The 27,932-nt window shown below is 40.5% G+C and overlaps 1 protein-coding gene across 6 annotated transcripts in view; it reads left to right on the forward strand.

Moving 5' to 3' along the window:
• The window catches only part of Arnt (aryl hydrocarbon receptor nuclear translocator), a 68,263-nt gene extending 40,344 nt beyond the window's left edge, over nt 1–27,919 (forward strand). For 4 of the 6 annotated variants that reach the window (XM_029537474.1, XM_029537478.1, XM_029537477.1 and 1 more), the window contains 17 exons: nt 227–440; nt 3,566–3,779; nt 5,233–5,335; nt 8,599–8,664; nt 9,170–9,255; nt 11,770–11,846; nt 12,859–12,993; nt 15,084–15,158; nt 16,197–16,348; nt 18,846–18,956; nt 19,137–19,206; nt 19,527–19,650; nt 19,825–19,927; nt 20,303–20,450; nt 23,262–23,424; nt 24,206–24,366; nt 25,059–27,919. In XM_029537474.1, coding sequence (XP_029393334.1) covers nt 227–440; nt 3,566–3,779; nt 5,233–5,335; nt 8,599–8,664; nt 9,170–9,255; nt 11,770–11,846; nt 12,859–12,993; nt 15,084–15,158; nt 16,197–16,348; nt 18,846–18,956; nt 19,137–19,206; nt 19,527–19,650; nt 19,825–19,927; nt 20,303–20,450; nt 23,262–23,424; nt 24,206–24,366; nt 25,059–25,148 — 2,092 coding nt within the window. In that variant the 3' untranslated portion in view covers nt 25,149–27,919. The remainder of the gene's footprint in view (nt 1–226; nt 441–3,565; nt 3,780–5,232; nt 5,336–8,598; nt 8,665–9,169; nt 9,256–11,769; nt 11,847–12,858; nt 12,994–15,083; nt 15,159–16,196; nt 16,349–18,845; nt 18,957–19,136; nt 19,207–19,526; nt 19,651–19,824; nt 19,928–20,302; nt 20,451–23,261; nt 23,425–24,205; nt 24,367–25,058) is intronic. The other 2 variants (XM_029537475.1, XM_029537479.1) reach the window with 1 other exon arrangement.
• The last annotated feature ends 13 nt before the right edge of the window (nt 27,920–27,932 follow it).

The raw sequence follows: 27,932 nt of genomic DNA on the forward strand, positions 1-27,932 counted from the left end.
GTTGACTGGAGAGGCATTATGTACTTGTTCTTTGTCTAGACTTTGTTAGTTTGTTTCATTCTTACTCTGCATGAGGTTGGCCTGCTTGGCTTCTGAGATTTGAACATCTTCAGACCTAAGTTACTACATCCTTCAGCAGCTGACCAGGTATCCATATCACTCTCCTGATACCAAAGGACCAGATATGACCACCTAGAATGGAGCCTCTTTCTCTTTTTTTATGCAGGGAAAATCATAGTGAAATAGAACGGCGGCGACGGAACAAGATGACAGCTTACATCACAGAACTGTCAGACATGGTACCTACCTGTAGTGCCCTGGCTCGAAAACCAGACAAGCTAACCATCTTACGCATGGCCGTTTCTCACATGAAGTCCTTGAGGGGAACTGGCAACACATCTACTGATGGCTCCTACAAGCCATCTTTCCTCACTGATCAGGTCTCTGGATCTTAAAACTGACTCTGGGTATATCTGTTGAAAGTTTTGAACTAATTTAATGGTTTTGTTTGTTTGGTTGCTTGTTTGTTTGGGGGAGGGTCTCATGTAGCCCAGGCTGACATCCAACTCAGTATATTGCCACCATGTGCCACCATGTCCAGCTTCAGGAGAATGGTTCTTCAGGAGACATCAGACATGGAAAAATGAATAGTCCTTGGCTATAAGTGATCAAGTATTGGGGGAGTGAGAAATAGATAAATTTAGTTGTGAGAACTTACTTAGCAAGATGTCAGGTATTTTAGAACTTGGCTCATACACATGGCCTGTGAAGTGAAAGAAGGGTGTGACCCCAGAGAGGTTGCTACACTCATGAACCAGCGTTCCTTGGGTTAGTTTCTAGAGCATGGGAGAAGTCTGCCTTACCCTTACTCTTGAAGAGCTTTCAGTCCTAACGATGAGAGAGGTATAGTAAGTAGTCCCTGTTGTTCTGTGATATGTTTTGTTACACTTGATATATCATGAGGAAGACAGGGCAGAAATACTTGCCCTCATTCAGGAACTCCATCTAAGAGTTATGTCTGTAGTTCATCGATAGAGCACTCACCTATGCTGGAGACCTGAGGTTCAGTCTTAGTATTGCCAGGAGAGAGAACTAAATGTGAACAGAGTAGACGGGTGAGTAGTCCAATACCTAAGTGGAAAATGATGGAAAGAGGCATCGGAAAAGAGATGGCATCTTTGTCAATAGTTTGTGTGTGATAGATATACAATGGTGGCGTGTCTAACTTTATTTAGTCTTTCGAGATTTGACTGAGAATGACTAGGAAAGACAAGTTACATTTCACTTAAAAATCCATGATTGGGTAGGGCATAGTGGTGAATTCCTTTAATCCTAGTACTTAGGAAGCCAAGGCCAGCCTGGTCTACAGAGTTCCAGGCCAGCCAGAGCTACATAGCAAGACTGTTTCAAAAATAAAAAGACATATGCTCGTTCGTACCTAGACTATGAAAAGCTCTGAATTTGGTCCCAACACCATATGCAGTTGTGTATGGTAATGGATGTGGTTGCTCATAACCTGTCTTTCAGCACTGAGGCACAAGTAGGACGTTGAGGGTTGGAGTCATTCTCTTCAAGGCCAGCCTGTTACATATGAGACTGTCTAAAACAGTTACTTACACATATAAAATGGTAATATATGAGACTGTGTCTAAGGTGTAGACATATAAAATGTATGAGTAATGTGGGAAGTTTTAGAAAATACAGGAAATGACACTTAATGTAATGTCACCATCGCTGTCTGAGAATTACAGGAAAACTACTTGAGAGAAAGGATAAATTTTCCAAATAGGGCAGTCTGTTGGCTAGCCATGGAGTACATTTAATAGCTGTGTACATAGAAATAGTGAATCCATGTCCTCAGAATACATCAGGTAATTATTAAACTCCAGTCATGCTCCTTTTGTGGCAAACCAGGTACTTGTGCTATGAGAAATACAAAGAATTTAAAAAGAAAAAAAGTCATAGGTGGAATCAGATAATATAAATTGATAACTAATAATACAAAACTAGAGTTGTAACAGGAACAGTAACAAGGCTGATAGAGTATAGGTGTAGAAGCGGAATTAGGTGCTGGCCATGGTGACCCACTACTGTAGTCCTAGGAGTCAAGGCATCTGTGAGTTACATTGCAATTCAGTGATAATTGGGAGTTGGGGAGGAGTGTGGTGGTGTGGAGGGAAGGTACAGGGTGGACTTGATTTTATTTCATGATGTGGAAGCATGTGTATGGTTTCTAAGAAGAGAGGATGAATAGGACCTAGGAAGTATCTACATGTAACATATGAACAAAGGGAAGAGAATCTGGGCAGAAAATAAAGCAAAAATGAATGGAGTTTCAGAAGATGCTAAGCAAAAATGAAATTTACAGGGTTCCGTGGGCAGTATTATCAGGTTGTATAGAGGGATTGAATTTTTTTTTTTTTTTTTTTTTTTTGGTTTTTCGAGACAGGGTTTCTCTGTATAGCCCTGGCTTTGGCTCCTGGTGGCTCACATGTGAGCATCCGCCCAAGAGCTCTCTGGATTTGTGAATGAAAGATGCATGTACGCCAGCCTAATTTTGATATGCCTTGACTAATTCAATGGCTGGGTACTTCTAAAACTTCTGAATCCAGCAAACACTCCCTTCGGGTATTCCTGGGTTAATATCTTTTTTTTTTTTTTTTTTGGTTTTTCGAGACAGGGTTTCTCTGTATAGCCCTGGCTATCCTGGAACTCACTCTGTAGACCAGGCTGGCCTCAAACTCAGAAATCCGCCTGCCTCTGCCTCCCGAGTGCCAGGATTACAGGCGTGCGCCACCATGCCCCGCACGGTTAATATCTTTTAAAATCTATATTTTATCTTTGCTTCCCTGACTCATTTGGGGGCGGCCCTTTCTTTTTCCCCTTTCTTTTTCCCCTTTCTTTTTCCCCAGGGAAACTAGAAGTCCCGCCTCTTTCATCCTGTCCATCCTGGCTCTTTATTGATCAATCAAAAACCAGTTTGGGCGACCAAAATTAGCATTATAACACAAGCAGCATTAAGCCAAACCCACTTCATGTTTTTATGGTTACTTCCTAAACATTAAAACCTAGATCCTTTTTTTTGGTTTTTTGAGACAGGGTTTCTCCATATAGCCCTGGCTGTCCTGGATCTCACTTTGTAGACCAGGCTGGCCTCGAACTCAGAAATCCGCCTGCCTCTGCCTCTCGAGCCTAGATCCTTTAATAACAGATTCTGAACAAGTTGAGGGAGGCTATGTTTGTGTTTATAAGTTGGAGTGGAAAGGGGGAAAATGAGAGGCTCCAAACCCTAACCCCTTCCCCCTCCAGATGTCTTCTCATTTAATGTAAGTCTTTTTTTTCTCCTGAGTGCTAAGAGAGGCAAATAGCAACATAGAGAGGCTGCAGGGGTACTTATGTAAAAGTTTGCCAGTGGATGTCTAGGATAGGAACTCATGGCTTATACCACGGTACAAGCCTGTGATTCCTAGTGGGGCAGTGCATATGTCATATATACCCAAGGACCTTCTAGTTGTGTATGTTTTTTCAGAGTTCACTATTAACTTTGGTTTATTTTCTTGACCAGGAACTGAAACATTTGATCTTGGAGGCAGCAGATGGCTTTCTGTTTATTGTCTCCTGTGAGACTGGCCGGGTGGTGTATGTCTCTGACTCAGTGACTCCCGTTTTGAACCAGCCACAATCTGAATGGTTCGGGAGCACACTGTATGATCAGGTGCACCCAGATGATGTAGATAAACTTCGAGAGCAGCTCTCTACTTCAGAAAATGCCCTAACAGGTGAGAGCTGGGTGGACAGCAAATATGTGGGGAAAAGTCTTTATTTCACTCAAGTATTTAAGGTATTTAAGCCCTAACATTGGTTTGTTGAATCTGGTAAAGCTTCTAAGGTTTTTCCCTTAATGACTATAGTTGTTTTTAATTCACATACAGAGTATCTACTCTGTAGCTTATTCTTAGAGAATATTTCATCAGTGGTTGTGTTCTTATAAAAGTTCATTTCTATCTTAATAATACTTTAAACAAAATAGGGAAATTAAAATGTATAACAGTTTACTTCTTCTGTCTCCACATAATAAGAGAATTATCTGTGCTTGTATTTCATTTATCACCTGGCATTTGTTTTTTACCCACTTACGTGTGACTTTATGCTAGGTTCTATGATAATAGATTTAATTTATGCTAGGTTCTATGATAATAGATTTAATTTTATGGAGGAGAGGCTGTTGGTCAGTGTATAAGGGACTTGTTTGTTGTCATTGTATCTCTATTAGGTCATTTCCCCTCCATCCATTAGGTGAGACTCAGTCCTTTAGCCATCCAAGTGCCATCTGTTCTTAGCAACTGTATACGAAGTAACAAAATGGAAACAAATAACTAGGAGTTCAAATAGGAGAAATTGAGGCTGGAGAGATGGCTCAGTGGTTAAGAGTACTGACTGATTTTTCAGAGGTCTTGAGTTCAATTCTCAGCAACCACGTGGTGGTTCACAACCATCTGTAATGAGATCTGATGCCTTCTTCTGGTGTGTCTGAAAATACTACAGTGTACTCATAAACATAAAATAAATAAATAAATAAATAAATAAAGTCTAAAAATTTTAAAAAGAAGAAACTCTAATGTCTTTGCAGTAGGAATTTTCATATTAGTGTTGTTTTTTTGTTTTCCCCCTCTTTTGTGATTTTGTATATTTCATTTCTCTAATTTTCCCTTTCCCCAAATGTTACTTACATTTTTTTTTTAATAAATAAAGGAAACTTTGTTTTTGGATATATACATGTTTCTTAGCATGTAAAATTACTTGTTTTTAAAGCAGACACTGTTCCTACCCAAGCGTGACAGTAGTTAGTGACTGGCCTAATGACTCAGTGGTGAAGGAGCAGTCACGTAAGCCCAGCAGTCTACACTCCGTCTGCAGACTGCATAACAGTGGAGGAGAGACAACTCCACATAGTTGTCTTCTGACCCCCACGTACAGGAGTGGACTCACATGCACAACAGTCCCTAGGAGTTTCCACTCCTGCTTTACTCAGATAGTTCTTGTGCTGTTTTAGAACTAATAGTGAGATTCCTAGATGAGGACGGAAGTAGTTTAGGCTTTAAGGAAAAAGCATCTTTGTCATAAACACAGAATCTGGAAGGCATGGCTAGACACTGAGCTTTGCCGCGGGTCTCTCCTCCCTTTCCCATCCACAAGAACTAACTTGAGATTGTTCTCCACCTCCTTGTCCAGGGCGGATCCTGGATCTGAAGACTGGAACAGTGAAAAAGGAAGGTCAGCAGTCTTCCATGAGGATGTGTATGGGCTCACGAAGATCGTTCATCTGCCGAATGAGGTGTGGTGCTTGGGATTGTGTTGGGTAGGAATAAGAGCAGCTAAAGCTTTCATTTCTGTCAGAGGCATTAGTATCTATCTAGAGCTACGTTCTGGCCACAGTTGGATTACGTTTAATTTTCAAGAACCAGTTGTTTTATCATACTTAAAATATAGTATTTAGTAAGAGAATAACAGTGAATTACAGTTAAGGCATAGTTAATAGGTCCTTTGTATTGTCTTCTTACTTCTGTCTTAGCTTCACTACTGTTCATAGGGTAAGATTCAACGGTCATTATTTTGTTCAGGGGCTAGAGAGATGGCTTAGCAGTTAAGAGCACCTTTTGTTCTTTTAGACGACCTTGGTTTGAATTCCAACACCACATGGCAGCTCACAACAATCTGTAACTCAAGTTCCAGGGAATCTGATTCTCTCTTCTAGATTCTGTGGGCATCAGGCATGCATGTGGTGCACAGTCATGCAGGCAAAACACCCATATGCATTATAAATGTTTTAACTGGATTTAAGATGTGGGAGAGTTGTCTTACTAATCAAGAGCACTTGTTTTGTTTGACCTAGGTTTCTTTCGTAGTTCCCACATGGTGGCTCACAGCCACTTGTGACTCCAGTTCTAAGGGGTCTGATATCCTCCTGGGCCAGCAGTCCACATACATGGTGCATATATTTGTATGCAGGCAAAACATTCATACACATAAAGTAAAAATTAATCTTTTTTCTTTTTCTGTGAATGCAGACATTGGAGAGATAGCCCAGTACTAAGTGTGTGTTGCACAAACATGAAGAACCTGAGTTATGTCCCCAGCACCTATGGAAAAAGCTAGATAATCCCATTTCCGGACAGGCCTGGCCACACTGATGAGCCCCAGATCCTATTGAGAGACCCTGTCTCAAAATTCAAGATTGGAGGGGCTGGAGAGATGGCTCAGCAGTTAAGGATAATAGCTGCTCTTCCAGAGGACTGACTCAATTCCCAGCATCCACATGGTTGCTCACAGCCATCTATGACTCTGGTTCCTGAGCATCTGATACCTTCTTCTTGTTTCTGTGTATCCAGGCATGCACATAATGCACTTACAGACAGGTAGAACACTAATATACATTTAAAAAAAATTAAGATGGAAAGCTCTTGAGGAACTACATGTGAGGTTTGTCTCTGGCTTCCACATACATGTGCATGCACAGCATGAACATACACATACATATACATGGATCAAAAAACTACTTAACTTCTGGGGCTGGAGAGATGGCTCAAGGATAAGAGATTATATTGCTCTTGCAGAGGACTGGGGCTAGTTTCCCAGCATGTTTATCAGATAGCTTGTAACCATCTGTGCTTCTAGCTGCAAGGAGATTCAAAGCCTCCATCCTCCACAGATAGATCAACATGCACATACTTCCCTCCTTTTCCATGCATACAGCTAAATAAAATAAATCTTAAAAAACAAAACAGATGTGCTAAAAAGATGGCTTATGAGTTAAGGGCCCTAACTGCTCTTCTAGAAGTCCTGGGTTCAAATCCCATCACCTAATGGCAGCTCAAAACTTTCTGTAACTAGAAGATCTGACACTTTCACACTGACATACATGCAGGCAAAACACCAATGCATATAAAATAAAGACAACAATAGATAAACCGAGTGTGACATTGCTTGTCTTAAATCAGTACTCAGGAGGCAGAGGCAGGCATATGTGAGTTTGAGGCCAGCCATTTTGAGAACTTGACATGGTAAGACTGGAATAAGATAAATAATAATAAAATGTATCAAGTAGAGATGGTTACGCTTAGAGCAAAAGTCAGAGACCAGTAGTACTTTATTTGTGACTAAAGCTCCATACCTCCACAGCTCTTCTGTCTGAGTACTTACCATCTTTGGCTGTTTTATGCTTGATTGCTCAGAATTGTCTAGTTAAAAGACTGTGTGGCCATCAGACTAAAACTACTTACTGTCTAGTCCTTCACAGAAAACAGTCACCAACTTCTGATGTCAAAAGATTGTATTTGAAGAGTGTATGGAATTGTTTTAGTTGAAATTTTAGGTCAGTTGAAAGTTTTAAAGGAGTTCAAACTGGTGGTCCAAACCTTTTTATTTTTTTTTTATTTTTTATTTTTTAAGATTTATTTATTTATTAAGTACACTGTGGCTGTCTTCAGACACTCCAGAAGAGGGAGTCAGATCTTGTTACGGATGGTTATGAGCCACCGTGTGGTTGCTGGGATTTGAACTNNNGACCTTTGGAAGAGCAGTTGGGTGCTTTTACCCACTGAGCCATCTCACCAGCCCTTGTTTTCATTTTTAAAGACAGGGAATCCTGTAGCCCGGGATGTCCTGAACTCCTTACCATCCGGTCCAAACCTTTTTAATCTTATCTCCTCTTGAGGCTAAAGAAAGAGGATCTCAAGATCAGGGCCAGCATGGGCAACTTAGTGAGCTCCAGTCCAAAATTAGGAAAAATAGAAAATAAAAGAGGACTTACTGCTCAGGGACCAGAGGCTCACCTGGCAAGCAGAGAAATATCTTAACACTCAATTGCTAAGTAATCTACTAACTCCGTTGGCCTGTTGGTACTTTCCTATATCTCATTACTTGGGACTTCAAGGCAAGCAGACAGTTTGAGTTCATTCTGTGTTGTATGAGATACTGTTTCAAAAATTGGTCTGAGTTGGAAACCAGATGTAGATAGCTTAGTGTAAGGAAACATGACAGAAAGCCTGCTAATCCACAGTTGATTACTGGGGCCTACATAGGGGAGAGAGCCAACTCCTCTAAAGTTGTCTATTGTAATACACACATACACACGCACGCAAACAAATACACTCACACTCTCATACACATATACACCAGAGATAGAGAGAGAGACAGAGGCAGAGAGAGACAGACAGATACACAGTCAGTCAGGGTCGGGAATATGGCTTGGTTGGTAGAGTGCTTGTCTAAAATGCATGGAGCCATGGGTTCAATACCCAACACCATATAAGACTGGTATGTTGGTTCCTACCTGTAATGCCATCACTCAGGTGCTGTTGATCAAAGGGTCAGCAGTTCAAGGACCTCCCTGGCCACATAGATAGTTCCAGACCAGCCTAGGCCTGAAGGTGCTGCCTCAAATTAAACAAAACAATAAACAAACAAAATAATAGAAGGTTTCTCCATCTCAGCCTGAATTTTCTTGTTACTTACGAGTTTTCAGTGTGTAGTTGGATCTTATTCTGTTGTTATTGTTTCTCATAGCCCAGCAACTTGTATCTTCTGTTTGTTAAACAGGTGTGGCACTAGCTCTGTGGACCCTGTTTCCATGAATAGACTGAGCTTTTTGAGGAACAGATGCAGGTAAGATCTTAAGCAGTGGAGATCAAGAGATGGGGTTTTTACTTTCTCTACTGGCTCTCACCTTCTTTTACCTCACAGTCACTTTTCGTCTCACAATATGTTTCTGAACTTACTTAATAGATCCATCAATCCATCCATCCATCCATCCATCCATCCATCGATTGACTGATTTGGTTTTTTTTTTGTGACAGGGTTTCTCTGTGTAGCCTTGGCTGTCCTGCAACTTGGTGTGTAGACCAGGATGGCTTTGAACTCAGAGATCCTGAGTGCTAGGATCAAAGGCGTGCACCACCCTGCCTGTATTGTTTCTGAACTTTAAAAGCTTCTCTTCTTCAAGGAAGTTGCTTACTATATTACCTATTTTTCTTGTGTGTTTTATTTCAACAAGGGCTGGTGCGTGCATCCACACACATACCAGTAATAAATGGATAAATAAATAAATGAATGACTTTAAAACACAGGTTTCTTTGTAGAATTTCGCTCCTGATTCCTATACCTCTTCTAGGAATGGACTTGGCTCTGTGAAGGAAGGAGAACCTCACTTTGTGGTAGTCCACTGCACAGGCTACATCAAGGCCTGGCCACCAGCAGGTAGGGAAAGTATGCAGTAATTTCTCTCCGGAACACTTGGTTACATAAACAATTGGCAATATTTTTTAACAGTTAACAATATTATGTACCCCTTTATGAAATGTGCTTAAGAATAACTCAGGAGATAGACAGATAAAATAGATTCTCTTTCATCTGTTACTAATGTCTATTTGAGCATATGGATTAATGAAACAAAATGACTCAATATTAGCTTTATCACAAAATGCTGTAGGTTTGTTTGTTTTCAAAGCAGGTTTCTCTGTAGCCCTGACTGCTTTGGAACTGGCTTTGTAGACCAAGCTAGCCTCATTTCCATCTGCCTCTGTCTCCCCAGGGCTGGATTAATTAAAGCCTGCACCACCACTGCTCAACCTTTTTTTTTTTTTTTTTTTTTTAAATGTTTTATTAGGGGCTGGAAAGCAGGCTCAGCAGTTAAGAACACTTACTGCTCTTGTAGAAAACCTGGGTTCAGTTCTCAGAACCCACATGTTGGCTTAAAACTGCCTGTAACTCTAGTTTCTTAGGCTCTGTCACCCTCTTCTGGCCTCTGCAGGTTCCTGTACTCATATGGTGTCCATAAATTCACATAGGCAAATATACACACAAAAACAAATGTATTACTGATACTTATCCCTATATTTATAGTATGTAATATCATATGTAAAGTAGATACTTATTCATCCCTGGCCTGGATCTCTTATTTTCAGCAGTTTTCTCACCTCAACCTCCTCCTGGAATTGACAAGCGTGAGCTGCTGTGGCTAGTGTAGAATTCACTTATCAGTGTTAAGAATATAGCTCAGTAATAGAGTACTTGCCTGGTTTATATCAGCACCAAAAAACAGAACAAAACAAGCCAGTAACTGTGTGTGGTTTAAATTACTCTCATGTATAATAGTAGTATACAATGAATACTGTGTCTTTAAATAGCTATAGCAAAATAAACAAAAAATCCACTGGAATTTTATTTTATTTTATTTTATTTTAGAGACAGGATCTTAGTGTATTCCTGGCTGCCCTGGAGCTGGCCTCAGATTCACAGAGATCCACCTGCCTTTGTGTGCTAAGGGCTAGGATCAAAGGTGTGTGCCACTATGCCCAGCTTGAAACATTAGTATTTTATACAATTAATTTGGGCAAACTGAAATGGAAGAGAAAATTTGAGCAATGAATGCAATGGCTTTATCGCAGTAACTTTAAAAGGGAGGTTTTCTCTTGAAATGCTAGTCGTGAGTAGAGTAGCTTTATTTTAATTTGAGATTAAATAAGGGATGTAGCAAAAGAGGTAGACTGTGGGGGTCAGACTTGGGTTTTAGATTATGACCATGAACTCCTTACCTCAGTCTCACAAACTCTGGATTACAGGCTGGTTCTCCATGCCTAGCAAGGCCAGCTTTTTAAACCGACTGTCAACTTGCCAGATCTCACCTTATTATTTCCCTACTATAAAAGGATTGCTGGGAAATGGGGATTTACAGAAGACATAAATGCAGAGATTTGTTTAATGTGTGGTAGTGTTTCGTCTGCATATATGTATGTCTGTGCACCGCTTGTTTGTCTGGTGCCCACAGAGGCCAGAAGAGGATGTTGAATCCCCTGGGACTGGAATTACAGACAGTTGTGAGCTGCCATGTGGGACCTGGGATTTGAGCCTAGTCTGGAAGAGCAGCCATGCTCTTAACCACCGAGCCTTTTCTCAGCTTCCTTTTCTCAGCTGATATATTTTAAGAGGAAATTAACATTGATTTGGAAAAAACTTAATATTTGCTCTTTGGCATTATGTGACTAGTTTAACCTATGGTAAGTTTCTTGACCTTTACATGGTTGTTGTTCTTCTCTGCAATCCAGATCATACATCCTGTATATCATTGTTGTGAGTTAGATTTAGTGTAAGGAAAGCATACACCCCAGTGCCTGCACATGCCCTATAGCCAGTAAATGGGAATTAATATAATTGAAAAAAGTTAATTTGAAATATTATGTATAGTGACACATGAACTGTTGAGTTAACTTCCTATATAAATCATACATTTACAGTATGTATGATCTTTGATACTTCTGTATAGCTGTCCTAGATAAAAATGAGAGATAAAGACATTATTCCTTTTTTCTGTGGAAATGAATACCTTTTGGTGTTGGGGACAATTTAATTTTTCTTTACAAGTCACTGGTTAGGCAGGCATGTTTTCTTCTCTGTGTATGACACAGTCACATAGCATGAGTAAAGTTTATATTTTTAGACTCCTTTGATTGGGACTTGCATTTTTTAATTTCTTAAAAATAAAATGGTTAAAGCCAGGTGTGCTCATATGTGCCTGAAATCCAGCATTGGAAAAGATGAAGAGTCCAGGTTACTTATACACACACACACACACACACACACACACACACACACACACACACGTTATCTTTTTAAATCTTAGCATCTTTATAGGGAAATAGTGAGTCTTCAGTGACTTGCCTGTAAAGGGATTTGAATTTGTGATCTGAGTCATTCTCCTTTTTCTTCATGAAGGTGTCTCCCTCCCGGATGATGACCCAGAGGCTGGCCAGGGGAGCAAATTCTGCCTGGTGGCCATTGGCAGGCTGCAGGCAAGTATGAGTCTTCACATCTATGTCCTTTCAGTTTAGGAAAAAAAAAACTTTTCAGATTAATTTGTGTTGATTATCTTTTGCTCTGTGAATACATAGGAAAATTCCATAAAACTCAAGATCTAAAATAATAATGATATTTATAATAAACAGTGCTCCTCTCAGATTTAACTAAAATCAAGAGCATGAGAGAGGGTGGTATCTTTTTGATCTTGATATTGGTAACGACTCTTCCCTGTTACCTAGGCCTCTAGCTCCCTGGTTTAAGGAATCCTCCTACTAAAGCCTCCTGCATGCTGGGAGCAGAGGCAGGCGTTAGATACCAAGACAGGCTCCCCTTGACATTGTTATTTTTAGCTTTACAGTACTTATTCTTCTATTTCCAATTAATTTCGTTTGTTCCTATGTAAAATAAGAACAATCTTTTTTATTATGTCATTACATGCTTTATAATAGATTTAAAATATCTTAAAATTTTTATTTTATGTTTATCGGTGTTTTGCTTTCATGTGTGTCTGTGCACCACTTGCATGCCTGGTACCCGAGGAGGCTAGAGGTTATTGAATCCCCTGGAACTGAAGTTGCAGAAAGTTGTGACTTGACATACGGGTGCTGGGAATGGAACTCGGGTTCTCTGGAAAGCAGCCACTGCTCTTAACACTGAGCCGTCTCTCCAGCTCTTGATTTTGATTATTTTCATGAACACAGTTCAGTTTCTCAGAAACTTGAACCACTCTGAATAATGAATACGGGCTAACCAAATAAAAAGTAGGTGATTTAGGGTTACATTCACTATTTTCTTACTTTTCCAACTTGGTAGGAGAACTTACATAGGAGTAGAGTTAGAGTTTATGCCTGTCATTGGGATTGACATTTTTACATTTCTGGGTGAAACTTCTAAGCAGTTTCTAAATCTGGTAGTTTCATATCTACACAGATACTCATGAAGATATTAAAAGTATTTATGTAAGTAATGGTATTATTTGGGCTCACTTTATCTCTCCTTTCTTAGGTAACTAGTTCTCCCAACTGTACAGACATGAGTAACATTTGTCAGCCAACAGAGTTCATCTCCCGACACAACATTGAAGGGATATTCACTTTTGTAGACCATCGTTGTGTGGCTACTGTTGGCTACCAGCCACAGGTGAGGAGTATAGCTTCTGCATTATTAATACTTAAGCCTCTGTTTCTGTTACCAGTGTTGAGGTTACAGAGCCATCTACTTCCAGAGATGACCAAAATATAGCAGTCCAGTTCAGAAAAAGAGATGTTCCTATTTTGCTAGTAGCAAAATCTAGTCTCAAGACTTTCACTCCATATAGAGAAATACAGTTTGTAAAACTGTATGGAAATAGTAGGTATAAATATATAGTTTTTATTACTAATGTCAATACAGATAATTTAAAACTCCTTATTTTAATCTAGTATAACTAGAATTTATATAATTACTATATTTTAGTAATTTATATAATTACTAGTGGAATAAGCCTGTAATAAATTTAAGTATAGCACTGCTTATTAAAATTCTCATACAGTAGTATATCAGTTAACTACCCCTGACTTACATGGTCTCTGTTATCTATATGAGCGTGGCTGAGTATGTGAAGTGGTCAGTCAAGATGTCTTCTTGGGGGTTGGAGAGATAGCTCAGTGGTTAAGAGCACTGACTGCTCTTCCAGAGGTCCTGAGTTCAAATCCCAGCAACCACATGGTGGCTCACAACCATCTGTAATGAGATCTGATGCCCTGGTATGTCTGAAGACAGCTACAGTGTAGTTATATATAATAAATAAATAAGTCTTTAAAAACAAAAAAAGAAGTTGCCTTGAAAATGAAGAACAAAGTTGGAGAATTTACTTACACCCCGATCCAACACTCCCTGTAAAGGTGCTGTTATTAAGACTGTGTGGTGTTAATGTACTGATCTATTCTCATGAGTAAGCTAAAGAATCTTTTTTACATTGGTAATTGGATTTTCAGCAAAGGTACTTAGACATTTCAAGGGGCTTCTATATATACCACAGTCACCACCCCTAAAAATCATCATACCATAGACAAAAATCAACTCAAAGCCCTAGATGTGTAAGTACTAATTGGAAACACTGTTTAGAAGACAATCTTTATGCTCCTAGGTGAGCAGGCCACGGCACACCTTGGGAGGGTAGGGTTCACCAGGTGCTTCTCATCTTTTTGTTTTGAGCTAAGATCTCCCATTGGGCTAGAACTTGCCCAGTAATATAGTTTTGCTGGCCACTGGGCTCCCATAATCCATTGCTCTAAGATTATGAGAATATACTACACTTGACTTGTTTTTTTTTTTTTTTTTTTTTTGAAACAGTGTCTCAGTGCTTTGGGTGTACTAGAGCTCTTTATATAGACCAGGCTGACCTCAAATTCAGAAATTTGCCTGCTTCTGCCTCCCAAGTGCTGAGATTAAAAGGCTTGGCTATTTTTAATTTTATGTATATATGTGAGTGCCTGAATGTATAAATGTGTACCATGTGTTTACTTGGTACCAGAAAGACCAGAAGAATGCATTGGATCTCCTGAAACTGGATTCTAGGTGGTTATAACAATCTTGATAACAACTGCTTTACAGGAAGTGTTGGATCAGGGATTATAAATTTTTCAACTTAGTTCTTCATTTTTAACTGTCTGGTGTGTGATCTTTGCAAATGCAGGAAGTGCTTTTAAGGGATGAGCCATCTCTCCTGCTCTGCCCCACCCCTACCTTTTTCTGTTTTTTCAAAATGTATATTCTAAGACCACACTCAGGTCCTCTAATGTTACCTACAGGCTTAGCTCTGTCCACCCCTCTGTCCCTCCTAACTCCCATTTCATTCTAGGCTAGTCTCAAACTGGAAACCTTTCTGTCCAAGCCTGTGATGCTGAGATTAGAACATGCCTAGCAAAAATTTTCTCTAAAAGGATATCATTAAAAGAGCTGGTAAAATGATTTTGTGAGAAAGGCCTCTTTGTTTCTAATTGTTCTGTTACATTCTGCAAGCACACACGTGACCCATAGAGTCCAAGTGTGGTTTGGAGGACACTGACAGGAGTCAGCTCCCCCAGTGTGGGTTCCAGAGATGGACTCCCTGAACCATCTACTGGCCCTGCTTCTCCACACACCCACTTATAGTAGGATAAAGAGACGAAGTAACATTCACCTTGCTAGCAGATGGGGAGGCGGGCAACCATAAACAGTGTTTATTTACTTCTCTCTTTCCCTTCTAGGAGCTCTTAGGGAAGAATATTGTAGAATTTTGTCATCCTGAAGACCAACAACTTCTAAGAGACAGCTTTCAGCAGGTAACATTTTTTCCTGGTTTGGGTCTGAGTACATATTTTGATCAATTCTTCAAGTTTATTCTAAATACTTAGTGATCAGTGTTCAGTTGAGCACTGTGGTGGATACCATACTTTTCTTTATACTTATCTTAATTTCTAAGAGATATATAATGATAATACTTTGAAACTAGACAAAGTCCAAGGTATTTCTGCTTTGGCTTTATCCAATAAATTCTCTAAAAAGCATTTAAAGTATTGTCTGCTTTACTACTTTATTTTAGATTATAGCAGAAAAATTGTCTCAGAATTCTTTTATATATAATTAAAAGTTAACTCACTGGTAACTAGCTGTAGTTTTCAGGCATAAGTTCTTGAAAATACTTAGAGACTATAAATGGACTTGATTTTCGATAACTGTTCTTTATATTTTATAAGTTAATTAAGTCTTGATACTGTTCTTACTGATACAATGGGTATAGTAATACTTCAGGTAGAGCTTGTGGGAAAGTCAAGTGTGGGAAAGCCATAAGGCACATAGAGCCCATCGTTTGACACATAATTATAGTAAAATAAATGTTCACTGCTAATATTCTTTATTGTTAGAGATGGAGAACTAAGATTGTCTTCTGTTCCATAAGAACAGGAACTAAAACATTAACACAGAATTCTCTTAGGGGCTTTGTTGAAACCAAAATTATTTAGTTTTGAGTTGAATAGCTGGGATTGCTAAGTAAGGTGTAAAGTGTATTTAGTGTCACCCTCCTGGAGTTCCTGGTACTGACTTAGAAAGCCAGTTTGTTGAGTATGTCTGCAGCAAACTTCAAGGGAAACATGGGAGCACTCACTTCTGTGCTCCCTCTAACTGTACAGTCATACAGCCCGCAGCTCTGGGAAGATGCCTGATAGACAGATGCCCCTAATTCCCTCTTCCTCGTTTGAACGTTGAAGAAGACTGGTGCTTCAGGGGCAACAACACGAGTCCTGAGGTTGTAGGCATGGCAAGATTATTACTTAATTTTCTTTTTCTTTAAGTCCACTGATGGATGAAAACCCTTTCAGGTGGTGAAATTAAAAGGCCAGGTGCTGTCTGTCATGTTCCGATTCCGATCTAAGAACCGAGAATGGCTGTGGATGAGAACGAGCTCCTTTACTTTCCAAAACCCTTATTCAGATGAAATTGAGTATATTATCTGCACCAACACCAATGTGAAGTATGTACCCTTCAGTCTTTTCCCTGTGTTGAGTTATTCAACCCGTAGTAGCCACTCCTAGGGTGGGGTGGGGGTACAGCAGGGCAAGTCTTAGCTTTATCATGCTGTCTTCTCTTCAGCTTGAACTTACTAAATAACATCAGTTTGAGATTGCTTTCTATAGGAGTTGATGTAGTTGAGGTAGAAAACAAGGTGGGTTTTAGTTGCTGTTGTATCTACTTACTAATTTGTGCATGTTGCATGGGCATGTAACAGCATGTATGACCGACCATCAGAGTACAGCTTGCTGGAGAGGTTCCCCCTTTACCAAGTAAGTTGCAGGCATGAAATGCAAGTTGTCAGATGTTGGCTGGCACTTTTCCTGCCAGGCCATCTCATTGGCTCACGGTGGAATGAGTGTTAATAAGCAGCAGTAGTTGGTGCTGTGGGCAGTGCTTTCATTGCTGCCCAGCCTGCTGCCTACTGCAGTGTGCTCAGCGAACTTGTTTTCCTAAAAGATTGCAAGTAAAATTCAAAGATTAGTTCTTAAGATAGAAAGGTTCTCATTTGAGCTAAGTTTTATTCAGTTAGTTATAATTTTACTTTTTCTCAATTTATTTATTGTACTGCTGATGCTGAAACCCAGGGGATTGTACAGAAAGCAGGCAAAGTGCTATACTATTGAATTGTTTCCCTACTTCAGGATTTGGGGGAGGGTTTTATGTTTGTTTGTTTGTTTGTTTGTTTTTGAGGCAGGTCTCACTTTGTAGTCCAGGCTGGCCTTGAACTCAGAGATACCCACCTACCTCCTTGAGTGCTGTGGTTGAAAGGGTGTGCTACTTGGCTCCAGGATTTTTTTGTATCTACCAATATGTTACTCTAGTCTAGTAGGATTTTCATCTGAAACAAAGTTGGGCAAACTTTTTATGAAGGACAGGATAATAAAGATTTCAGCCTTGGGTGGACCATATGATCTTTACTGCAGCTACTCAACTCTGCTGGTATAGTATGGAAACAGGCACAGAGAGAACATGGCTGTGCTCTCGCGCCTTTACATGTAAAACAGGCAGTGGGTTAGAGTTGACCGTGGATCAAGCCTTCCTGGAGAGCACAGTCTCATCTCATTCCTTCATTAATTTCTATTCCTTTATTGACCTGGATGATCTGAAACTCACTAGACCAAGCTGGATTAGAACTCACAACAACCATTTTTCTTCTGCCTCAGGAGTTTCAGGATTTCATGTGTGCACCACCATGCCAAGGTTTCAGCTTTGGTTTTTTTCCTTTAATGTTCTTAAGGATTACTTTCTTTTGTGTTTGTGAGTGCTTTGCCTCTGTGAGTCTGCACTGTGCACCTGTCTGAGCTAGAGTTGGTGACATTAATGAGAAGCCATGTTGGCAATAGAAACTAAACCTGGATCCTTTGCAAGAACAGGAAATGATTTTAACCACTGAGCCATTTCTCCATCCCCTAGCTCTATACTTAAAACTGTTTCTTGAGGTACATGTACAGGCCATGTATCTCACCCAGTACACACACACCTCTTAGTTCATTACAGTTATTCAACTGTTAGAACCATCTACTTTCAGAACATTTGCATCCCTACTCCAACAGGGAGCCCATTCAAATTGACCATTCTCCCTTTGCTTCTGAAGTCTGAAACGCCTAATGGACATCTCTATAACGCTTACTTTAGAGATACGATGTAAACCACAGGGTGGGGTTTCCTTGTGTGTCTCACTGTTTTCCTGGTTCATCCGTGTGGTAGTTTGTCGCTGGTGCAGTGAATTAATACTCCATTATATTGACATAGGCTTTTGTTTTTTTTATTTTTTGTTTGTTTTTGTTTTTGTTTTTTCATTTTAAGCGTTTTTCTTTTTTTCCCCCTTCAAGACAGGGTTTCTCTGTGTAGCCCTGACTGTCCTGGAACACACTCTGTAAACTAGCCTGGCCTCAAACTCAGGAATTCCCCTGCCTCTGTCTCCTGAGTTCTCGGATTAAAGGCATGTACCAGAACGGCCTTTCTTGTAAATTTTTATATAATATATTCTGATCACACTTTCCCCTTCTAGCTCCTTCCAGATCCTCCCACCTGCTCAACTCCATGACCTACACACAGACACAGACACACACAGACACACACACACGAGAGAGAGAGAGAGAGAGAGAGAGAGAGAGAGAGAGAGAGAGAGAGAGAGAGAAGAGGGGAGGGGAGGGGAGGGGAGGGGAGCCCAAAATAGATAAACAAAAGACCCAATAAGACAAAAAAAAAAAAAAAAAAAATGCCTGAACAGAGCAAGATGAGATAAAAACCCTACAAAAATATCACTGAATACATAGGTTACCTATGGGACTGGATTAAGATGTTAGTAATTGTTCACCTTTAGGTCAGTATATTTGTTATACATATTAAAATAATTTTGTGATATATATATCTCCAAAATATATATAGGAGTTTATTGTATTGAGTCATCCCTTGTTTCCCCTTTTGTGTTCTTGTCTACTCTATTTTCCTAGGAACTCTAGCCAGGAACCACGGCCTACACTGTCCAACACCATCCCGAGGTCACAGCTAGGTCCCACAGCCAATTTATCCCTAGAGATGGGTACAGGGCAGCTGCCATCCAGGTAAGAAATGGTGAAATAGTTAACCTTTCAAGCAATCCCTAGCTGGATGTGATGATATGCAATCACATATTTTTGTTACTGCTGCATGTAGTTTACTTTTTAAAGTCCTTTTTTCCAAATTCTTTGTTAAAAAATTCTCCTTTTCCCCTATCGCTTTCCACACTGATGTTTGACATGTAGGCAGCAGCAGCAAACAGAACTGGATATGGGGCCAGGAAGAGATGGGCTGGCCGGCTATAATCATTCCCAGGTGAGTATAAACCTTTCTCCTGTAAGGAGACAATGAACATTTCTTTAAAAAGTATATGGAAGCTACCAGAATGGTTCAGTGGTTAAGAGAGTACTGCTCTTGGAGAAAGCCCAAATTCAATTCCTAGTAACCACAGTGGGTGGCTCACAACCACCTGTAACATTAGCTCCTTTGTAGGCACTATATTTATATACATAGACACATATAAATAATTTAAAACAAAAATAAATCTTAAAAACACTATTTATCAGTGCCAGTGAGAATGTTTGTTCTATATAAAACTGAATATTATTGATTGTTTTCACTATTTTATTCCATAGGTTTCTGTCCAACCTGTGGCGAGTGCAGGATCAGAGCATAGCAAGCCCCTTGAGAAGTCAGAAGGTCTCTTTGCACAGGACAGAGATCCAAGGTTTCCAGAAATCTATCCCAACATCACTGCAGGTATGGGTTATTTCCGCAGGCTCCTTTTACAGGCTGAGTTTCATTATTACTGATGAGACTGCCCAGTCAGCACACTTCGACTTAAGTTACACTAGTTGATGAATAAGTAGGAATTTATTAAACTATGTACTGCAGCCCCTTGATGGCCCTCCCCCAACTCCTTTTGGTCTACAGATCAGAGTAAAGGCATCTCCTCCAGCACTGTCCCTGCCACCCAACAGCTGTTCTCCCAGGGCAGCTCATTCCCTCCTAACCCCCGGCCGGCAGAGAATTTCAGGTGAGCCCCACATGTGTGTGCTGCTTGGCAGGGCTCTGCAGGATTCAGTTGCTGGATCCGTGTGTCACTCTTCCCTCGCTTTCCCCGATCACTTCAGACAGAGCAGTAGGGCTTACTGGACCTCGGGTGAGACAGAGAAGCTGCTTTCCTCCTGTGCTTTGCACCTGTTCTATTGCCTTGCCCTAGGTTCCAGACGGCTCTGTGTGGTCAGTGTGTGACAGTCAGTCCAGTCAGTCTTTCTTGTGTTTTTAAATTTATCAGGTTTTCCTTAACTCCAAGAAATCAGAGGAATCTAGGGATAGAATGTGTCCTTTGCTCATAGCTTCTGTGGTGCAGTCACCTTTTAACCTTCACTTTGTATTTGTTCCCTCCTAGGAATAGTGGTCTTCCCCCTCCTGTAACCATTGTCCAGCCACCATCTTCTGCAGGGCAGATACTGGCCCAGATTTCTCGTCACTCCAGCCCTGCCCAGGGATCAGCACCAACCTGGACCTCTAACTCCCGCCCTGGCTTCTCCGCCCAGGTAGCGCCTCTTGCCTGTCTGACTGACCCTGTATGTTGTTGTTTGTGCGGTCTTTTTTTTCTCCTCATTTAAATTTATTATTGTCAGATACCTCCTTTTCAGTTCCTGTTCTTCATATTTTTTTAAAGATTTATTTATTTATTTTATGTAAGTACACTGTAGCTGTCTTCAGACACTCCAGAAGAGGGCATCAGATCTTGTTACAGATGGTTATGAGCCACCATGTGGTTGCTGGGATTTGAACTCTGAACCTTCAGAAGAGCAATCATGTGCTCTTACCCACTGAGCCATCTCACCAGCCCTTTCATCTTTTTTGAAAGCAGCTAGATAATTCAAATACCAGAGAGAGCATCCAGAATTCTCATTAGAGCCTATGGTTTTCATATGCTCGCCTTATGTCAGAACTGCTCATTCACAGCAGTTTGAACAGCTTTGATCTCAGGCTTGTTTGGAGTAAATTCAAAGCATTTGTCTTTGTCTAGGACTATGTAATATAGTACCAAAGTAGAAAATTGATAATTATATTCATTTATTTATGAAAATATAGTATCCATCTATATAATATATAGTAAATATGTTAGATTTATTTATTAATGTATATTTCTCTTATATATGTAATAATTTAGAAAAGTTAAAAAAAATGAAAACTCGAGCCGGGCGTGGTGGTGACACCTTTAATCCCAGCACTTGGGAGACAGAGGCAGTTGAATTTCTGAGTTTGACACCAGCCTGGCCTGCAAAGTGAGTTCCAGGACAGCCAGGGCTACACAGAGAAACCCTGTCTTGAAAAACAAAGGGAAAAAAAAAAACAACAAAACTCAAACCTTACTCCAGAATTGTTCTCTATATAGCTTTTTTGTATATGTGTAAAAATACTCAGGAAGGTCTCCCATGACTATTGGCCAGGATGTGCATTGATGTTGAAGACAGCTGCTGCCATGGTTTTCATGCTGGTGACATAATCAAGCATGCATATATTATCTCCCTTGGGAGTTACTTTTTGAGTTTTTTGAGATGAGACTAGACTTCTCTGTGTATCCCTGGCTGTCCTGGAACTCACTCTGTAGACCAGGCTGGCCTTGAACTCAGAAACCCACCTACCTCTGCCTCTCAAGTGCTGTTGGAGTTACTTTTTAAATTGTGGATTTAAAACTGTCTCTAGAAATTATTATGTCTCACAAAAAAATGTTAGAGGCAATAACTAGTTTCTTAATCAATAAACAGTAAGTGGGTGTGACAAAGGACAGCTTTAATTTCAACAAGGATACTGAGGCAGGAGCATGGGCCTGGGCCACATAGTGAGATAAACTGTCTCATAAAGAACAGAACAAAACCAAAATAGCATCATGGAAAATAAAAGAAGACATTGTCCACTGTGCCAAGTAGCAGTCTCTTCTAGTGAGGTTTCATTTCTAGTTTATTTTTTCCAATTTTTTTCTATTCTTTTTGAGGCAGATTTAGAATTTATATTAAAAGAACCTTTACAGATTTAAGCTTAAAGTCAAGAGCAGAAGAGAAGCACTCAGAACTGAGTGTGGGTGTCAACTCCCTAAGATGCCACCACATTCCTCTGTAATACATAAGGATTCCAGTAAAAAAGAAAATGGTTGTGTCTTTAGGAAAAGGATCTAGAAACGGGTGGAGTGTAGAGTGAGTGGTTTCTCTTTTATAACACTCTACCATTGGGACACGAGAGATGATGCCATTGGGAAAGTGCTTGTCACTTGAGCCCGATGACCTGAGTTTAATCCTCAATCTACTTTGGGGGAAGAGAGAACCAACTCCTGCATGTGGTCCTCTAACATGCATGCCAGAGCATGCATGTGTTTACATGTGCATACGTACTCATGCACACTAAAAATGAGGTGGAAACCTTTAATATCACCACTTGGGAGGCCAACTCAGGTAGATTTCTGAGTTCGAGTCCAGCTTGGTCTTCAGAGTGAGTTCCATGACCACCATGGCTACACAAAGAAACCTTGTCTCCAAAGACAATAGAAAAAAGAAATAACAATAACAATAATAATAAAATAAAGTGGAGAGTAATAAAGGAAGACACCCAGTGTTATTGACATCTGTATGTACATGCAACCATTATGCAGAGACCTGCACATGAACACACACATATGAGATAAAGACATGTTGATCTCTGGCTCCCATTAATTTGTGCACATTAGCCTGTACATGTATGTTGAACTTGCACACACATGGAAGTTATGCTTTCTATTAATTGTCATGATTTTGTGAGCTGATTATATATAGGAATGGGTTTTTAATAATGTTTTCGTGTATTTATATAGTTGTGTTGTTTTGGTGTTTTGGTTTTTTTGAGACAGAGTTTCTCTGTGTAACAGAGCCCTGGCTGTCCTTAACCTGACTTTACAGAGCAGGCTGACCTTGAATTCACAAGAGGTCTCTCTGCCTCCGTCTCTCCTTCCCAAGTGCTGGGATTAAAGGCCTGTGCCACCACACGGACCCATATACAGTGATTTTGATCATAACCTGTTCTACTCCAGACCAGTGATACCTCTTCCTTTTATCAACCAGTTCCTCTTGTACTTCAGTGTCTTTTTCCCGTTTTATGACCCAGTGAGCTTAATTATCACAATTTGTAATTCTTTTTTTTTTCTTTTTGACTTTTAGTTACCTAAAAAAAATAGTTTTAGGAAGAATTGGGAGTTAATCAGAAGTATACATTAGAGGCAGGTGATGGGTTATGTTTGGAAGAGTGTAGTGGTTGATGAGTATTAACTTATAGGGATGCAGCACACAATTAACAATCCTTTGTTCTGTATCTCCACCTTCCATTAGCAGGTGCCCACCCAGGCGACAGCCAAGACTCGTTCTTCCCAGTTTGGTGTGAACAACTTTCAGACTTCTTCCTCCTTCAGTGCTACGTCTCTTCCCGGTGCTCCCACTGCCTCAGCTGGCACTGTTGCCTACCCTGCCCTCCCCAACCGTGGCTCCAACTTTCGTAAGTGCAGACAAGGAAAATCAAACTACTAACGAAGGAGGACTTGGTTGGTAGGATTGTTTCCCCTGCGTACTGTATTTACTGACCAAATTATAAGGAAATGCATGGTCCAGGTCTGTTTGATTGTAAACAGCCTTGCACAGGGCCTGTTGAAATGGCTCATTGTGCAAAGTGCTCGACACACAAACCCGATAACCTGAGTTCATATCCAGGAGAGAGCTGACTCCACCATGAGCCACAGTACATATGCTCACATACATGCACCATACACAAAACAGTAAGAATCTTAAACATCATTATAAAAACATGGTATAGAGCCGGGCGTGGTGGCGCACGCCTTTAATCCCAGCACTCGGGAGGCAGAGGCAGGCGGATTTCTGAGTTCGAGGCCAGCCTGGTCTACAAAGTGAGTTCCAGGACAGCCAGGGCTATACAGAGAAACCCTGTCTCGAAAAAACAAAAAAACAAAAAAAAAAAAAAACAAAAAAAAAAAACATGGTATAGGAAAACCACTTAACTCCTGTAATAAAAACCATGTGAATTATTTTAATATGTATAACAATATTACTTAATAGACTGCATATGTAAATGAACAAAGAATTTTTCAGAAATGCTATATAGGAAATGAAACTTAATATGAGACTGAGTTTTGAAAATAGAAGCAACATTGACTAGCAGACAGAAGAGCAGAAGGTAGCATGTGGAAATTACTGACTTATCCGTAGTTGTGTGCTGGTTTCTCCTCTCCATTAAAACTATAAATGTTTATCCTTATTTCTAGCTCCTGAGACTGGACAGACAACAGGACAGTTCCAGGCCCGAACAGCAGAGGGCGTGGGTGTCTGGCCACAGTGGCAGGGCCAGCAGACCCATCATAGGTCTAGTTCCAGTGAGCAGCATGTTCAGCAGACACAAGCACCTAGCCAGCCTGAGGTCTTTCAGGTGAGTGGGTAAAGACTTCAGAGAGAGAGAAAGGAACACATGGTATTGGTTAGGGTTGTACGGGATGAGACAGAGCGGACGCATCTCAGCAGCTGAAGCAATTATAAACACAGCCTTTAACCAGACCAGGCAGAGGTACTGATGGGAAACAGCATGTAAAGATGCTAAAGAAAGGTATTTAACTTTTATACAGAGATTTACATCTCAGAGTAGTAGTTATAGATTTAAACAGAAGAATACAAAAGTTTATGAAGTAGAACATAGTGATTATAGCTATAAGTATCTCTTTCCTTTGAGGGGGACTGCAAGATTGAATGTGGTCATCTCAGAGAAGCCAGTCAGAAAGACCAAAGGAAGCCAGCATAGGGTTTGATTGAGAACAGGTGTGATTGGGTACATTTCAGATATGCCTGTAGGAGTTAAATGAAATGTTGGCATGCATATTTCTTCCGTTGAAAATATTGAGTACAAGGAAAGAGTAAAATAAATGATCTTAGGAGGAAGATAGAACAGAGAACGAGGAAAGAGACTGAAGTGAAGAGTGAGTTCTTAGAAGAGGAAGGTTGAGAGAACTCGCCATCCAGACTTGTGAGACTCAGGAATGGTGGTGGTGTGGGTGGGGGAAGGGGGTGCTGGAAGGGAACTCATTAAAATAAGGGTATGTGACCCAAGTCTCCCCTTTTTCTTATTAGGAAATGCTGTCCATGTTGGGAGACCAAAGCAACACCTACAACAATGAAGAGTTTCCCGACCTAACTATGTTTCCCCCCTTTTCCGAATAGAACTATTGGGGTGAGGATAAGGGTGGGGGGAAAATCACTGTTTGTTTTTAAAAGCAAATCTTTTGTAAACAGAATAAAAGTTCCTCTCCCTTCCCTTCCCTCACCCCTGATATGTACCCCTCACCCCTTGACTCTCTGAAGTAACATTAGAGAAGAAATTAAATGAATTTCCCAGGCTTCTGGGATCCTCTGAAATTTTGAGGATAGGTGAGGCTAGAATTCCTGTCCTAATTTCTTCTGACCAGAAGTTGCACAGACATGATTTGTGCTGGAGTCAAGGGGCAGAACAGAAGAATCTGACAGCCACTAATTGGATACTGTGGCTTGATTGGATAGAAATTCTGAATGGAATGGAGGAAAGGAGAAATATCCTCATAACTGAGGGTCATGAAATATGGTAGGGGAGAGAGCAGTCTCCAGAGAGAGACCCGAGAGAGCATGAACACTTATCTTTCTGTGTGAGTGAGTGTGTGTGTGTGTGTGTGTGTGTGTGTGAAAGAGAGAGACAGATGGGGGGGTGCATTTGAACTCCTATGTTTTGTTCCCTAATAGAGAGTATATGCAAATTTTGTCCCAGATCTTCTTTGTCTTTCTGCTTGCTCTTTAAAGTGTCCTAAGAAAATTAATTTTTCCAGGTATTTTTCTATTTAGTGTTGCAGCCAAAGAGTATTTAAATTAAGTCTTTGCTGCACTTAAATTCATACCCAGCCAAAATGGAACTGTAGGCCAACACCCAGCCTTCTGTTGATAGGGTTGGTCTAATACGGACATATTCAGTGATGAAGCTGGATTACTCCTGCTCTTTGGTGCTTTCAACTTAGTGGGAAGATCTGCAGATATTACCAAAATAGGCTGGCTGCATGAACACTGTCAGAAATCCCAGACTTGCCCACAAGGATAATGCTGCATTTTTCTGTCAGTCACGCATGTTTTTCCGGAGAGGTTATTTCCGCATGGAAACTCAACTTCTTGGATTAGCTATCTTGAGTGAAAGTCCTCCCTGACGAATATGTAAACCAAGTGGCCTCCTGCACAGTAGCCTCTCATTCCTGTCGCCAAAACAGTGTGAGGCCTTCTGAAGTCTGCTGTTCTTTGCTCCTTCTCCCATCTTGAAATTGGGGTTTGCTTTAGAGCACAAACCTAAGTCTGTGTGAGGCGGACTTCAATCCCAACAGGGTCACTTGATAGTTACAGCCATAGACATGCAGATGCAGGTTACTGGTTTTCACCCTTACCGTCCTCAGGTCAGTCTCCAGATCAACAGCCTTTTTTTTTTTTTCCCCCTTAAACTGGCTCCAGTCAAAGATTAAGTTAATGTGGAAAAGATCTATTATGTGTATTGATGGGGCATGAGGAGCCCAGGTAGAGAGAGGCTTATGGAGAGGCTGAGGGAATGTTACTAAGTGTCCTTCCCTTTGTCTCCAGTCTGGTGCCAGGCAATAGAATGGAAAAGGAGGCTATTTTTTTATTCTATGTGCACACATACAGTATACTTATATATTTATATCACATTTTACTGAACCAAAAAGTTGGGTTTCCAATGAATACTTGTTTTTTAATAATCGACTTGTTTTTAAATGTGATCTGAACTATAATGTACAGTTACTACAGGGCTTTTGAAGAAGGGTGGGGGGAGGGAGAAGCTTCTCTGAGGGGGTTGTTCTGCTTTTCCTTCAGGGTTTTATTTTTGATTGGTTTTTTCTTGTTGGCCATCTGTGCTAAGCCTTAACAGTGGCAAAAATAATGACATGTAGCAAAGATTTTAAAACAAAGTATTTTTTCTTTTATAAAGAGTGTTGTGTTGTGTGATATTGATTGCGGCTCCCTGACCCCATTACAGACATGCACAACTAAGTACTCATAAATGAGCTGGACACACACAGGCACAGAGCGTAGTTGAGTCTTCATTCCAGGACTCAGAGTTCACAGGGCCCTGGTCACTTAGCACCCTGTTCTCGTGTACCCACCTGATCCTGACACATCAGGAGTAGTCAGTAGACTGCTGCTCACACTGTCGGGAGTGGCGGTTGTCTCACCTCAGAGAAGTTGCTGGGGAGTGTTCTTGGGTTTGAAGCCACTATGGGACATCCTGATGTCTTTCCCCAGTATGTTCTCCCAGTTAAAAGGAGATAAAGGGATTGTGAGCTTTAAACAGTTCAAATGTGGATCTGGGCTCNCTCTACTCATGTGGTACATTGAGATCNTGGGGTCTAGAAATCCTGGGGTCTGTGCCAGGATTTCATTTGTAGAAACTGAATCTATATTTGTGATAATATCCTTTGTGTTCCAGAGTCCCTCATTTCCTAATTCCTCACATGTATTTATGGAAGTAAATGGANTTTAGGGGTGTGGTTGGCCAAGCTAGACTCTTATGACTTGTCACATGCCTGGATTTGGGGAAGCACTTGGAGACTCTTGTGACTGGACCNAGCTTGGGATTTTAATGATTGAGATGCAGTACTCATCAGACATTCTACCACCTGAGAGTTTAGTAGTAGAGTCCCATGTGTATCCATTAGTGTAGATTCAAGTGTTGCGAATAATTAGGTGCTACATTGGGTCAGTTGTCTTTCTTTCCTTACTGTTATGTTGGGTGTTGATCCTTGGGCCTCATAATGTTAGGAAAGCCCACCACCACTGAGTTATGTTCCTCAATCCTCTTTTAGCTTTTTGTAAATTACTTTTATCCTCCATTTAAGCAACTAGAATCTTTTTTTTAAATTTATTTTACGTATGTGAGTATACTATCACTTTCTTCAGACACACCAGAAGAGGGCATCAGAT

Source organism: Mus pahari, chromosome 4 (genome assembly GCF_900095145.1).
Source record: "Mus pahari chromosome 4, PAHARI_EIJ_v1.1, whole genome shotgun sequence".
NCBI lineage: Eukaryota > Metazoa > Chordata > Mammalia > Rodentia > Muridae > Mus > Mus pahari.